Raw genomic sequence first — 15,090 nt, forward strand, 5'->3', positions numbered from 1 at the left:
TTTTGAAAAATAGCTTGAGAAGCTTCCCTGTTATTTCTCAGAAAGAAGGGCAACAGACCACTTTTCTGTAACTATGGTGCTTAGCAGATGCACCAACATTAGCTGACTGAATAACATCTGAATAGAGCAAACCAATGAATCCAGTTACTTAAGCATTATTGTTTTATTTTTAATTTTTACAGTTTTTACCAAAACTGCCCACCAATGAAAGGTAGATCATCTATGAATATCACAAAACCCAACATTGTATTTTGTGGAAGGTAACCTTTTATTCAGACACGTGTTTTTCCAAGCTTCTCAGTTTTCCTAATGGTTTACAAGACTCATCCTTCCTCTTGGCTAATTCCCTTAGAGTCTTTGGCTCTGCCTTTTCCCAGGAACAAAAAATATTTTGTCCTAGACATTCTAGACATTCTAATGCATGGCCAGCGAATGCCTCTCAGCAAAAGCTCTATTAAGGGGAAAGTGTTTGTTCAGGAATACCTAAAGCAAATGCAACCATCAGCTCAATAATAGCAACATTTCTTGAGTGCCCAGCATATCCTTGGCATTGTACTGAGTGCTTCATATTCACTGTTGCATTTAATGCCATACCCACCGTGGGTGGGTTGTCCGCCAGGTGGCAATGGTGGAGCCAACACTTGCTTGAAAAGCTTCCAGAGCCCTGCCACCTGTTAGAAGTGCTTGTCCCAGTGGGTTTGGGGTGATACCATCTCCAGCATCAAGGGACCCTTTGAGAAATGGCCCTAAACACCTCATTGATGAACGCACTGTCCAAAGTTTGTTAATAATGTTGATTATTACATGTGGTGGTAGCCTTTTTGTGATAATGGAAGAATCTTTCTCTGGCCCTGACACCTGAAAGCATTGTGTTTCTTTTGGACAATAAGTCTGGTTTTTTTTAATATTAAAAACAACTGGGTATGTTTTCTTCTCTATATTAGCTGCTAAAATGATTTGATCCAAACGTGTGTTCTGCCTGTAGAAAATATATATAAATATTTGGCATGAATTTTATACATCAATCTCATTTCTGGCTTCAGCTGCCCTTTTCATTTGTCTTTTCCTTTTGCTCAAATTTTATTACCTTTTATATTTAATTTAATTGTATCTTATACAATTTAGAGACCACTCTAAGTCATCTTGAATTCTTTCTTGAGCAGAGTTGGGTTGGAGTAAATGAATTGTACTGTTCTACTCATTCCTTTAGTGTAGACTGGAAACCACTCAGGACCCCTGTAGATTCTGAATCATAAATGGTACCAGTAAGATCACTGTTATTGGGTCCAGTCTCCTGTCTGAAGGAAAAGTCACACAAATCTAGAGAAGGGTGGTGGGCACCAAAATCTCCTCAATTCTGGCTCACTGGCTTATTCCCGGTCTCAATATCAAGCCTCTAACTGTGTTTTAAATCTGGAAGAGTGCCTTACTGAGAAAACACTGTGCTGGCAAAGCATTGTGGGAAAAAGACTGATTTCAAGGACATGAATATTGACTCTAAATGTAACCAAAATGAATGAGGTGACCCCTCTCTTGTATCAGTCAAAAGTAAGAATCTGTAAGATATCAACAAGACTTTCACCAGAGCCAGTTAAGACCTCATGAAGCTCCCCACACCTGCAGGGCTCCCCTCCTTGGAAATCTCGCCCCTTCGCCATCACAGAGCGTGGAAAGCACACAGAGGCCCCCCCTCTGGTCCCTGTGAAGAAGGAAGGTGCCAATGATGAGGGCACAAAGGAAAACCGGAAAAACACAATGGAAAATTAAAACCAGGCTCCAAAGGAAGACTATTCTAGAGATTCTAAGAGCAAACAAAAGCAAATAAAAGTGAACATATCAGTAACGAAAGAGAGGACAAAAGTGCGAGGGAAGGAACATGCACCACTCTAGGCTGTTCCTTCTTCACCAGTAGCACCTACTTAGAACTGCAAAGATTTAGGTCTGCACAGGATCTTGAGATCTCAGCCCCTGGGTCATCAGAAACCAGAGCATCCCAGAACATCCTTTCTCTAAACCAGACGGATTGACCTTTTTGCTGCCTCCCTTCACAAGGTCCTCTTGAACCACCATCCACGACTCCCCCAAGGCTTTGCCCTGGACCCCAGGGAAGGAGGCTCCTTGCCACGAGCCAGACCCCTTTTCCTCATGCTGTGTTCACCTCAAACATAGGCATTCATCACCAACAGTTGAGCTCAGCCCCCCAGGGTCCTGAAACATTGCCAACATTTCCCCTCCTACATTCCCAAGTGCAGAACAGTTTATATATGATGAAACACAGTGTATCCATTTTCACCCATGCAGCTGGATATAGATGAAATAAGGAAGTTCAGCCTTCATTTATGAACCATTTGTATTCAGACATAGCCGTGTGCGAGAGGAGCCTTGCTTTGTTGCCGGAGCTTTTATTTCTGCCCTAAATCAGCGGCGCACAGAAGCGCAGGTTATGCCTATCTTGATGAATGTGAAGCCACCACAGGGAGAGGAGAGGCCAAGCCTGCAGTGCTAGAATCAGAACCCGCCTCCTCCCTTCCCCCCCACCCCTGCCCCTGTACTTAGGAAGCTTTCTCTTTCTGTACGAAACCAACCTTTCTTCATTAGCTGAGCACATTTCTGAAGAAGAGGAAATGGAAGTCCTGATAAACATCATTAAGTGCGGAATGGATTAGCATAAAAAGGATGCCAAGTAGGAGATTTAATATTATTTAGATGAAATTTGAATTCTAATGTAGCACTCATGCCCGACCTCTCGTTCTAATGGAACAGTAGGTTTTTTTCTAGAAGCCCAATTGTTCTGGGAAGACGCTTCCTACTCAGTGCAAGTGTCCTGGACACGCTGCCTATTCATCACGGCCCTGCTGTCTACCTCAGATGACACGAGCGACGTTCTGGGGCCTCTGGGTTGTACTTTGAGTCTTTACTGTTTCATAGCCAGGTTTTTAGGTGGAAGGCAAAAGAGAAGAAAGTAAACCCGGACCAAGGGAACGCTCGCCACTCACCCTTTTACCTGTAAAATGAGAGCTCACACGCAAGATGCTTGTGAAATGAACTGTGCATGGCCGGCCACTAGTCTTCCATCTCGGAGAGGGTGTTGGAGCCGTGCTTTCGCGGCACATGAGAACGGGACCCGCTGTGGAGCCAGCAAGGCCACGTGTGAAATGAAAACGTGAGCGTCTTTGTTCATAACTTATTAAGAATTTCAAAACGGTGACAGCAGCGAATTAAACCAAGCATGGGGCCCTGTGTGACTACCAGCAGTGACAGGCACAGAGGCAAATGAAAGGCATTTCACACTCTTTGGGTCTTCCTCATAATGAAGCTGAGGGATCTGGGGCAGCCTCCCATCCACAGTGATGACAGGGCTGCCCTTAGAAGTGACAGCTTTAAAATGGTTTCTTCAGTTCCCTGTTTTTCACTCAGAAAAAAAATTTTTTTCACCAGAAGTGCAAATTTCATCACTGCTTTGAAAACTTTTCTAAGAAATGATTATTACAGTCACTCATGCCACCTGCCATCGTTGCCTGATGAAGTTAGGTGGACTTCCTTATTCTCAGGATCTCTACACCATCAGAAGAATCTTCTAGTCACTGTGTCTTGAGAATTTTCCACTGCAAGGAACAGAAGAAGCCAGTCCCAAAATGGCTCATACAATAGGAAATTAATGAGGTCCCATAACAAGAAGTCAGGAAGTAGGCTGGTCCCAAGAATGTTTTTTTCATCGGTGCGGGGCTAAGGTTGAAGACTGGGGTTTCTTTCTGTCTTCCCCTTCTGCCTTCCTTAGCTACTACATCTGGAATCTGGTCTGAGTTCAGACCACCTTTTCCTTATTAAGTTTAGGAAAGAAATTTCCTTCTGTGCTTCCAACAAAAATCCACAGATCCCACAGATATTTCCCACATCCCTGGAAGATAAGGGTGGGATGGGAAGGTTATTGTCAGAATTTGAGGCAGAACAAATAAATACCTGACAGCCCTCTGGACATCCTGTGAGATCTAAGTCAGAACGAGCAGCTGAGATCCCACAGCTGGAGAGCTCCAGACATGTCTAAAATAATTAAAACAACAATATTTGCTGAAACTAGAAAGAACCTTGGAAACAAAATAATATGGAGAAAACATTGCTGGGATGTGTTTGTACATGCGCATCGGTGCTAACCCAGAGGTGAAGCGAGCAAGACTCCGTGGATGTTCTGTAATTTACACACAAACACTTATCTGCTTCATTCTTTTGATAGATTCCAATCAATATTTCCCTGCTGCTGAGAAAATAACAGAAATTCTCAAGTGGAATAATACCAGCTCACATGAGTATAAACGTTCTGTGAGTCACACTTCAGAATTCGCCTGTCAGGCACTCTGATTCTGAGAACTCCCGTGGATCCCAGCCCCGTGGCACCGTCCTGGGCCTCCTTCCAGAACGAGAGGGGTTGAGAGTGTAAACAGGCCGAGGATGGATCTCACTTCAGTAATCATTCATCTGGCATCTTGAATTTTTCTTTTGACACTACGTGCTTTCTTCTCATGGGCTTTGATGAAGTTTGGAGTAGTTGCCAGAAGATGATAAATGTCCTTTGCGTTCTTGAAGAGTCATCTAAGTGCAGCAGTTTTGCATTTTCTAGACATTTTAAACTTTAGGAATAAAAAAGAAAGCAGTTAACATTTTAAATGACAATATGACTGTTCCTGATCTGCAGAATTAGGGTGATAAGACTTGGAATCCAAAAAAAAAGCATGACTAGGGAGTCTGTTCTTATTGCCACAAAATGTAGCAGTGTATGATTTCCTCTTCGATCCATGCCTCAGACATGTACAAAACCTGAATACTCTCTAACTGCTCAGACTCCTCCCTGAACTGACACTGTATTGTAAAGGAATTAGGACTACTCTCCATTTAGAGCGCTAACCAAGAGAGCTTTCCTCAGACACCTGAACTTGGGTCAAGGCTGGCCTGGCACACGGAGCAGCTGCTGCCATGGCCGCCGCACTTCCCCAGGCTCAGAGGAAACAGACTGGTGTGCCCCTGCTTACCTGTCTCACCACTTGGAATGTTCCCATCTTTTTGGAAGTGAGCCAAGCGGTGAGCCCTTCAGGAGTGAGAAAAGTAAATACTGAGGGTTGAATGAACAACTGGGTTTGATTCAACCGAATTGAATGAGCAACTCCAGGTCCTACAGGCATTTAAAAAAAGCAGACATGCTCTGGCAACCAGGGGACTCAGTCCGTTAAGTGTCCCACTCTTGATTTCGGCTCTAGTCACGATCTCACTCTTTGTGGGATCAAGCCCCGTGCTGGGCTCTGCACTGACAGCACAGAGCCTTCTTGGGATCCTCTCTCTCCCTCTCCCTCTGCCCCTCTGCTCATGTGCACACAAGCACACACTCTCTTTCTCTCTCTCTCTTTCTCTCTCTCTCTCCCCCAAAATAAATAAATGAACATTAAAAAAAAAAAAAAAGAGCAGACATACAAATCCATTGTAAACCAGAGGTCCCAGAAGAATTCAGTCCACTCTTGGGTAGAGGCAAGTCCATAGTGCAGGCCCTCTCGAGGGGACTGGGGTGTAACCTGCCCCATGGCAGGAACCTCTCACTCATTCCTACTAGGAGCATTATCTCCTTGGTGCCTTACTGCCCCAAATCTCCATTTATATGTCAAACAGAAAAGGAGTTTAAGCCCTAGGATTGACAAAGTCATAAAACAATGCCTTGAAGTGTGAAAAAAAATGCCACCCAGGAATCCTCACTTAGAGCCACAACTTATGCATATAATAACTAACCAGGTAGAGTAATGGGTGCCAAGCATCACATGAGAAATATACACAGGGAGTATTACAGGGGTTCCAAAGAAAGACAAGAAATAAGACCCTTTGATCAAAATACATGTTTATGGTGTCATCATGAGCATATTCCTATATTCCTTATAAACTTCTCCCCCAAAGGTGCACTGGGTATGGTTGCTTCTCTAGGATACACCACACCTTCCATTGACCAAAATTTCTCAAAACCCCCACTAAAGCATCAACACTAGAGGGCGGGGAGTTTTGTCTGGTCTACTCTGCTCGCTAATGGCTCCTAGTGACTAAGTCTGCCAGCGATAGGGTGGTGTTTAATCACTGTTTGTTGTTTAAATGAATGCCATGATAGCATCTAGTGTGTTAGAAGACTACAGGTTACAAAGCACAGTCATACATATTTCCTCAGTCTCCACGAACGCCCTGTGAGGTTCTTCTCTTCATTTTATGGGAAAGGAAGTCGGCATTCAACTACTGCCCAAAGTAACTAACCTAGTCTAGTCGTTCACAGTTTTACCAGTTCGGAGGCAATCGCTGCCCATCCGGGTGCTGGCTCCATGCCCTCGCATCAGTCCCAAGTTGCTTGCCTCAGGAAGAGAAGGACTGGGATGCAGGCGGCCTCACTAACAAGCCCCTGTGACTTGTTTCAGGTGGGTCTTTTTCGAAAATCAGGCGTGAAATCTCGAATCCATGCATTACGTCAGATGAACGAGAGCTTCCCTGAGAACGTGAGCTATGAGGACCAATCTGCTTATGATGTGGCGGACATGGTAAAGCAGTTTTTCCGGGACCTCCCGGAGCCTCTGTTCACCAGCAAGCTGAGCGAGACCTTCCTCCACATCTATCAGTGTAAGTGGAAGCCATGCAGGCCAGGGTTCCCATGCACACGCATCCACTGGAAAGACATTCTGCAGACTGAGTGCTCATTATACAAGTAATACATAAATCCATAAGGAAATATATGAAAGGTGTCGTTCTACGCTTCTTTCCAGAAGTTACCTTGGTTCACAGTGTGATAGGGAAATCTCCGGGCCATGTTTTATGGGTTTGAGAATACCTTTTTGACATCAAAGTTTTCCTTCTCAGCAGGGTTTTGCATAAGATCTAAAACTAACTTTCAATGTACTTTTAATAGCTTTAAAATGAAAAGGGGCACAATAGAATTTATTTTGTATATAGATATTTTATAAACTTACATAAGTTTAGAGGTACCTGGGTGGCTCAGTCGGGCTAATTATCCGACTCTTGATTTTGACTCAGGCCATGAACTCACCATTCATGAGTTTTTGCTTCGTGTCAGGCTCTGCACTGACAGCATAGAGTCTGCTTGGGATTCTCTATGGACCCCTCTCTCTGCCCCTCCCCTGCTCATGCTTTCCCTCTCAAAATAAATAACATTAAAAAATACATTTGATTTTTTGAATAAGCATTTCCTTGGGATATATGAAATTCTAAACCAAATGACCAGAAATAAGAAGCAAATATATTTTAATACAATGTATTTTAATTAGTGAAAAGCAAACAAACCAAATCAAGCTTTGGCCTAATTCAAGTAAGTTATGTTTTCACTTGGAATTTTTTAAGTGATGTTAAATTGACAATTCTCAGCAAAGCCCCTATAATTAAAATAACCATTGAATAAACATTTTTTATTAAAAAGCATATCCTTCTGAAGGTAGCTGCAAGGGGGGATATTAGAAATGAACATGAGACTCTTTTTCTAGATGCAACAATATTATGATTATAAATTATTTTAGTGGCCCAAGTCCCAATACTTGAGGAAAAATATTTGGCTATGAACTTTGAGTGTTCAGCAAAATATACCTGAACTGGGGCTCAATGTGGAATTGGTCCAATTTGAAGAAGATCCCTGCTATTCTGTGCTAAGTGTGTTTAAGGAGCCTACAATATTGCAAATCCAAAAAGGATTATAATAAATACCACTTGTAAAAACAGGATAAAGTGATGACCCACTAAATAAATATTATTTTGTCAAAGTGAATAGGTTAAGTTAAATTAATGGTACATGCATGATCCCAAACACAGAGAGTTCATGATTTTAATTGCCATAAGTGGTTGACCTACCGTTTTCCAGTGAAGCCTCCCTCATGGTTTGGAACTATCATATATGATTCTTTACATTTAATCAGTTCTCAGGTTAGGGTTGACACTAGTCTAAGGTTAAAGCCAGTTTATTTCCAAGAGATAAGTCCCTCTGGCCCCTTCTGAGACTCACCAGCAAGAAACTGGATCAAAGCAGGGTTTATTTTAGCTGAGCAAACATTTGCCGAGTTCCTCGTAGGCACAGAGCACTGTGCTGAACGCTGCACATGATATGGTTGGGTAAGGCTTACTCTCTGCTCCTTAAGATCTTACAACTGAGGGACATGAGACATATCATAAATAACTGCTGTGCAGCAAGTATGGAGAAATTCCTTAATAAGGTTACAAAGAAAACCTAAGGAGGTTGAGATGAGGAATTGGACTTGGTTCCACAAGGTTGAGCTGTGGAAGGAAAATGGTGAGTGATACAAATGGCATGAGCACATGTCAGGAGATTACAAGGTGCTGGTCTGGCTGGAGTGAGTGGCAACTGTACAATGCAAGACAGTGACTCTGAAAAATTAGACTGGGGCCATACCAAAGCAGGGCATTGAATAATATCAGGGTAAAGAGTTTATATTTGGTTCCTTAAGCATTGAGGAACCAACCCCTGGGTGCTGTTGAGGGATTACCAGTTAGAATGCTCTTGGCTATAAAGACAGAACCAGAAATCCAACAAACAGTTTAAACAATAAGTAAATCATATAATCGCACATGACAAGAAATCTGGAATTATATAATTCCAGAGTCTGTTAATTTCACAGCTCAGTGATGCCAGGCCTGAAGTCAGCCTCTCTTGGTTATCCCCTGAAGTTCACAACTTAGAATTACAATTACCACATCTTATAATTATCATGTCTTCCCAAAATCACACTCAAAGGCAAGAAGAGAGCAGAAGGGCTTCTCCTTGGGCATGTGTCTCTTTTTATCAGGGAGATAAATTTATAGAAGGTTCTAGCATTTATCTTAGTCCCATAAGCCAGAAATTGTTTACACCTTCTCCCTTAAATCAGTCACTGGAGAGAGAACTGGGATGACCATTTGAGGGTTTGGGCAGCATGACTATTCCCTAGGTCTGTTGGAAGGGCCCATCTTCCCTGACCATACTGCAGCCCACCCCTGAACAGAAGTGTGTTTTCTTATAGAGGAAGAAGGAGGGAGTAGATATTGAGTAGGCATCCATGTTTGTGTCTGTCACAAGGGTAAATGTCTGTCAGAACCACTCTTGTGACCCATGAATGTGGAGGTGGTGAACAGCAGATATTGGACTGTCCAAGCAAGCGGGGGTTAGTTAGTGAGCTAACACATTAAGTGAGGCCCTGGATTACCTGCCGTGACTCCCAGTAGTGATACTGGAAATTTAGCCTTCCACGAATGGACTCTAGCATGAAAGAGAGGGACATTCTTCCTTCCCTTTTTCAGGGCAGTTCTAGTTTTAGCTATATTGCTTCTTGGACTTTCATTAAATGACTAATTAGAGTTTGGATGGGTAATGAAAATATTTGAAACCCACTGGTCTACAGGAGAGAGAAGGTTGGAGGGATCAGAGACTACTCCATAGTCCTAACATTTGGCAACTGGGAGAATATGGAAAAGAAGGGGGGAAGGGGAGGTGATTTGAGGGCAGGGAGAGGAGAGGTGTTTGGAATCAACAGAACATTGAGTTTGAGGTGCTGATAGCTGTCCACATCGTTGCCATTATCAACATTTAGATATGCAGGTCCAGAGTAGTCTCCTGAGAGCCAAGAGAGAGGCAGGGACCACTGGAGTGCTGAGTTTAAGTAACAGAAGGGCCAAAGAAGATAGGATCCAAAACGAATGCTGAATTTAGGGATTAATAGTTGACCTTCACAATTTTTATAGAAAATAACGGAAGATCCTTTCTGACAGATAAAGAGAAAAGTCACTAGAAAGAAAGTTGAGATAACATGTAGCATTGAGAGATGACTCTTAAAAATTGTGTTGTGGAAGACAAGAGTGGCCATCTGAAGTTAAATAATGTATACACTAGACATCTTAGCCAAAGCAACATATTTAAAAGCAATTCAATGGCTCAGTTGAATTTATAACACTTCAGTGACAAGCTTGAAGTCATTAGTAGTATCTGCTTCTATTTCAGCACAAGTAAGAAAAAAAAGGTTCTGCTATAATTTGAACAAAGTGGCTCTTTTCTACTGAACCCCGGTCTATCTTGTGTCAGTCAACAGTGGATGTAGTAGGGGTAGAGATGGACTCTTAAACCTTGAATGTACCTCAGGCTTTTCCAGAAATTTGGATTTTCTGGCTGACTGGGCCCAGAGAGCACCCAGCCCTAGGATTTACAATAACGGAGAGGAGCTGGACCCGGGCTGAAGGTCACAGCCCAGTCTGTCTGAAGTAGCAGATTCCAAATTTTTTTTATCATGTACCCCTACCAGTAGTAAATATCTGAGCATGTATGCTTATTTATTATTCATAATAGAAATATACTGTGATATACTATGATAATACTGTGCACGTTATAAAACGTCCCCAATCAGTATTTTTAAAGCATGACAGAAAACATAAACACCATTGGAAATCCTCATATTCTCTTCTCACACGTCAAGGATTGTCACAAGCACATTCCTCCACCCCTTCAGAGGACAGACACCCCCCACAGAGACCTGCTCTAGAGCATGGTATTTTAAGAAAGATCGTGTAACCAAAAATCCCTGACCAGGTCTTTCAGAGTGAGAGGAGTAAGGGCAGTGAGTCAGACCTAAAAGATCAGTAATGAACACAGCCAGAGGGCAACAATATGCAGTGCCTAGCACCCATTTGTTATGATTTTCCCTTTCTGTTCACATCATATATTTGGGGCCCTTCTGAACCTGCATGGCCAACACCCACCACCACCACCCCACATGGACCACACAGGGGCCAGACCCTTGCCATAACCTTAGTGAGTCTGGCTTTTTTCTCCAACTCCAACTTCTGTCCTCCCCCAGATTATGAAATCCATGACCCTGGCCCACCACATGAAGCCAATAGCATGCTTCCTCTGCACCAAGCCCAGGGTGACTTGTAAGAAAAAGGAGGATGTGTCCGGCTGACCCTCCAGGAGCTGACCCTCTAGGAGTCATTTGAGAGGGCCAGCCAACTCCATCCCACCATGCGTGGTTGATTGCCCCAAGTGGCCTGGCCACTCCACTAGGGATGGGGAAAGTTGAGGCCACCGTCCTGCTAACACAGTGGTATTCACACATGTTCGGCAGAGCCCCGGACCTCCTGAGAGGTGCCTCCCAAGCTGTCCGGTGGGAAGGTGGACATGAGGGAAGCCAGGCTGACTGTGCCCCAGCCAATCGCCAGCTTCAGTCAGGGCAGAAAAACAGTTTGCAAATGGCTGAGCTGGTGGCTAGCTCAGAGACCATGAAAAGCCAGGACAGGGCTCTTCCTTGCCACACAGCATTTCGTTGCTAAGGCAGTGGGTCTGAGTTGGACCACTTGGCTTCCAGGCCCCGCTCTGCCTCTCAGCAGCTGTGAGGCCTAAGCAGGGACTTAACTTCTTTGCGCCATTAGTGGCTGTCGCCGTGGTTGTTGATGGTGGTCATATCTCTGAGGGTGTCTGCACACCGGGAAGGTAGAGCCTCCTCGGGGCTCCTGGCTGGCTCCTCCTGTGGCTCTTCCTCTGATGGCCCGGCACCCACCTTTCTGCAGATGTCCCCAAGGAGCAGCGGCTGCAGGCAGTGCAGGCGGCCGTCCTGCTGCTGGCCGACGAGAGCAGGGAGGTCCTGCAAACCCTGCTGTGCTTCCTGAGCGACGTGGTCAACTCGGTGGAAGAGAATCAGATGACACCCATGAACCTGGCCGTGTGTCTGGCGCCCTCCCTCTTTCATCTCAATTTACTGAAGAAGGAAAGCTCCCCCAGGTGGGTTCTTCTCATCAACAGCCACAATCCTAAACCAGATATCCCCCTTAGTTCACTCAACAAACAAACAAAAAACGTCTAATATTGTACTTCAGTTTGGGGATTTGTCAGCATTTCATTTATTATAATCAGAAAATGTTTCAAGGGGCACCTGGGTGGCTCAGTCAGTTAAGCATCTGACTCTTGACTTCGGCTTAGGTCATGATTTCACAGTTTGTGAGCCCTGTACACACGGGCTCTGTGCTAACCGCGTGGAACCTGCTTGGGATTCTCTCTGTCTCCCTCTCTCTCTCTTTCCTTTCCTGATCCTTCTCTCTCTCTCCCTTTCCCTCTCTCTCCCTCTCTCAAAATAAATAAATAAGCTTTAAAAAAGACAACGAAAGAAAATGTCTCAAGGCGAGCTAATTCATGTGCTCAGATATGAAGCCAAGTAGTAGAAAGCCTGAGGCGCTGTGTTGTGGTGTGTCTGTGGTGTGTGGGCGGGAAAGAAGTCATATTTACAGTCTTTTATGAAAAGGGCAGGACTTAAGACCTGAGAACAGCAGCCTGCAGAGACATGGTTTCAAATTTGGGGAAAAAATAGATAAATTTCTCCCCCAGCAATTGCTCCTGCCCTTGTATTTTTCCAAGGTTGTTCATCATGAGCTGTCAGACTCTTCGCCTGACTCAGAATATCTGTGTGGTCATTGTTTTTATTTGGAAATGAGAAAGTCTGGGGTGTAGATTAGCATCTTGGGCATGAACCGAAAGCAAAAGGGACGAGCTCTGTATTGTGAAAAGCCCTTGGGTCTGGGATCTGCTTACGACTCTGCCCTTCAATTACAGAGTCATACAGAAGAAATATGCCACCGGGAAGCCAGATCAAAAGGACCTCAGTGAGAACCTGGCCGCGGCTCAGGGGCTCGCCCACATGATCACAGAGTGCGACAGACTGTTCGAGGTGAGGAAAGGGTTCCAGCAGCCTTCCTCAGAGCTCTTGGAGCTTGAGAGCATGCTTGGAATGGCTGCTCCGTTTGCGGCTTATATGTGTTTGTTCCTGATTTTATAATGACAGTAGTACACCCAGTAGCTTCGGGCGTTGTCTCCGAAAAATGTGAGGAGCCCTGTGTCATTGAGGCCCCGACAGTTAGTCACCTGGCATTACCATGACGACAGTTTTCAAGGAACCGGTTCCATCGGCCTCCATTGCCAGGTTCAAGGCCAGCCAGCCAATTATGTTGGATGTGTTAACTTGGACTTGATTAGGTTCAACATCTGCGTATGTGTGTGGGGTGTGTGTGTGTGTGTGTGTGTGTGTGTGTGTGTGTGTGTGATACTCAGCAACCCTGTGAACCAAGAATCAATGACAGGCTATGAGTATAGCCACAGAAGTGTTCAAGAAGTTATTGAAGTAGCCTGCTCGCACACTTTTTGTGCTAAAATTGGCATTTGTAAATGGGAAAAGTGCTGAAAAGGTAAAGCTATTTCTGACTCATATTTGATGTTTCTCTTAAGTCTACATGCTTTAAGTTTCCTGAACCCACATTTTGCCAAACCGAAGAAAAATACTTTAAAAGGAAAATAAGAGGAAAACAGAAAGAATGATTGGGAGGTCATTGCAATGTTTTGAATAATAACTGTAGCCTCAGAAGCAGCTTTGTTTTTCCTGATGTTAGGAAACTCCCCCACCCCAGCCTTGCCGCTGATCTTGGGACACTATCCCTTGTCCTCTGGCACTAGGCCCGTTGCCCATACTATGGATTTTGACAAAATCACTTTGCATTCTCTATTAGTCTCAGCATTTCTTCAGCTCAGTGTGTTGCTCTTGCGTGCATCTGTTGGTTCAGGTCCCGCATGAGTTGATAGCCCAGTCCCATAACGCATACGTGGAAGCTGAGGTCCACGCTCCCACTCTGGACGACCTGGGGTCCCAGCTGGAGGAGAGCGGGGCAACTTTCCACACGTACCTGGAACATCTCGTCCAGGGCCTCCAGAAAGAAGCCAAGGAGAAGTTCAAAGGCTGGGTCACATGCTCCAGCACAGACAATACAGATCTTGCTTTCAAAAAGGTAATCTCAGGGGTTGGAAAAAATTACCCCCGAAGAGCCATGTCTCATAAGCAGGGATGTGTTTTTGCTTTAAAAATGGCCACCATCCGGGGCACCTAGGGGCTCAGTCAGTTGACTGTCCAACTCAGTTTCTGCTCAGGTCATGAACCCAGGGTCTTGGGATTAAGCCCCACTTTAGGCAGACACTGAGTGTGGAGCCTGTTTAAGACTTTTTTCTCTTTCTGTCTCTCCCCCCTCACCCCTGCTCCTCTCCCCTACTAGCGCTCTCTCTCTCTCTCAAATTAAAAAAAAAAAGGCCATTCTGTCCACGGGGCTTGGCACACACACACACACACACAGGTCAAACAAAGATCCACTCTAGAGACTGCCAAGCAGTTCCTGGTGCACATAATCAGAGTATAGAGAGCCAACCTTATCCTTGTCCCTTAGCTGTGTGACATTGGGCAAGTCACAAACCTCTCTGTGCCTGGCTTTTCATCTGCATAATGGACATAATCCTACCACTGTTAGAGGACGGCTATTTAAAAATCAAATGGGTTAGAATCTTTCCCGGCACACAGTAAGTACTGTGTGTGTTGGTGGTGATTATTTGTAGGGTCATTATTATTTTTCTTCTAAGCTTAAAGATTAGTGTCTTAACATCTTAAACCTGAGATGTGCAGAATCACTTTCAGGTTACACAACCAGTGATGTGTTTTGAGTGCCCAGTGCAGAATAAAGGTTTTCGTTGGAACTAGTTGACCTCTCCAGCCTTCAATGGTATCTTTCCCAAGGTGGGGGACGGGCATCCGCTCAAGCTATGGAAGGCCTCTGTGGAGGTGGAGGCGCCCCCTTCAGTGGTTCTGAATCGTGTGCTGAGAGAGCGTCACCTGTGGGACGAGGATTTTGTGCAGTGGAAGGTTGTGGAAACTCTGGACAAGCAAACAGAAATATATCAGTACGTGTTGAACAGCATGGCCCCCCATCCTTCCAGGGACTTCGTGGTTCTCAGGTAAGCCTGACTCTAGGGTTTAAGATGTTTTTGTTTTCCAAAAGCAGAGTAGGAGCTGCATATTTAAGCATTCCGCACAGTTCTGCCACCGAAGTTCAGGCTCCACTGGGAACTCGGAGCTGGCGCTCACTTCCCTCCGTGACACCTGACTTTGCTGTATTTATGCCCGACTGCCTGCTTCCTTCACTCAATTTACAGCTGTGCTGGGCTCTCCTCTGGCCCCGTTCATTATGGAGCATACGGTTTATTAGGCCATAAATATTGTTCGTTCCCTC

General features: G+C 44.6%; 1 protein-coding gene across 1 annotated transcript in view; it reads left to right on the forward strand.

Annotated features, from left to right (window-relative positions):
- STARD13 (StAR related lipid transfer domain containing 13) overlaps window positions 1–15,090 on the forward strand; it is a 239,471-nt gene that overhangs the window by 217,963 nt on the left and 6,418 nt on the right. The window contains exons 8-12 of the mRNA XM_029936862.1: window positions 6,435–6,633; window positions 11,566–11,776; window positions 12,602–12,716; window positions 13,603–13,824; window positions 14,598–14,815. Coding sequence (XP_029792722.1) covers window positions 6,435–6,633; window positions 11,566–11,776; window positions 12,602–12,716; window positions 13,603–13,824; window positions 14,598–14,815 — 965 coding nt within the window. The remainder of the gene's footprint in view (window positions 1–6,434; window positions 6,634–11,565; window positions 11,777–12,601; window positions 12,717–13,602; window positions 13,825–14,597; window positions 14,816–15,090) is intronic.

This window comes from Suricata suricatta, chromosome 4 (genome assembly GCF_006229205.1).
Source record: "Suricata suricatta isolate VVHF042 chromosome 4, meerkat_22Aug2017_6uvM2_HiC, whole genome shotgun sequence".
Taxonomy (NCBI): domain Eukaryota; kingdom Metazoa; phylum Chordata; class Mammalia; order Carnivora; family Herpestidae; genus Suricata; species Suricata suricatta.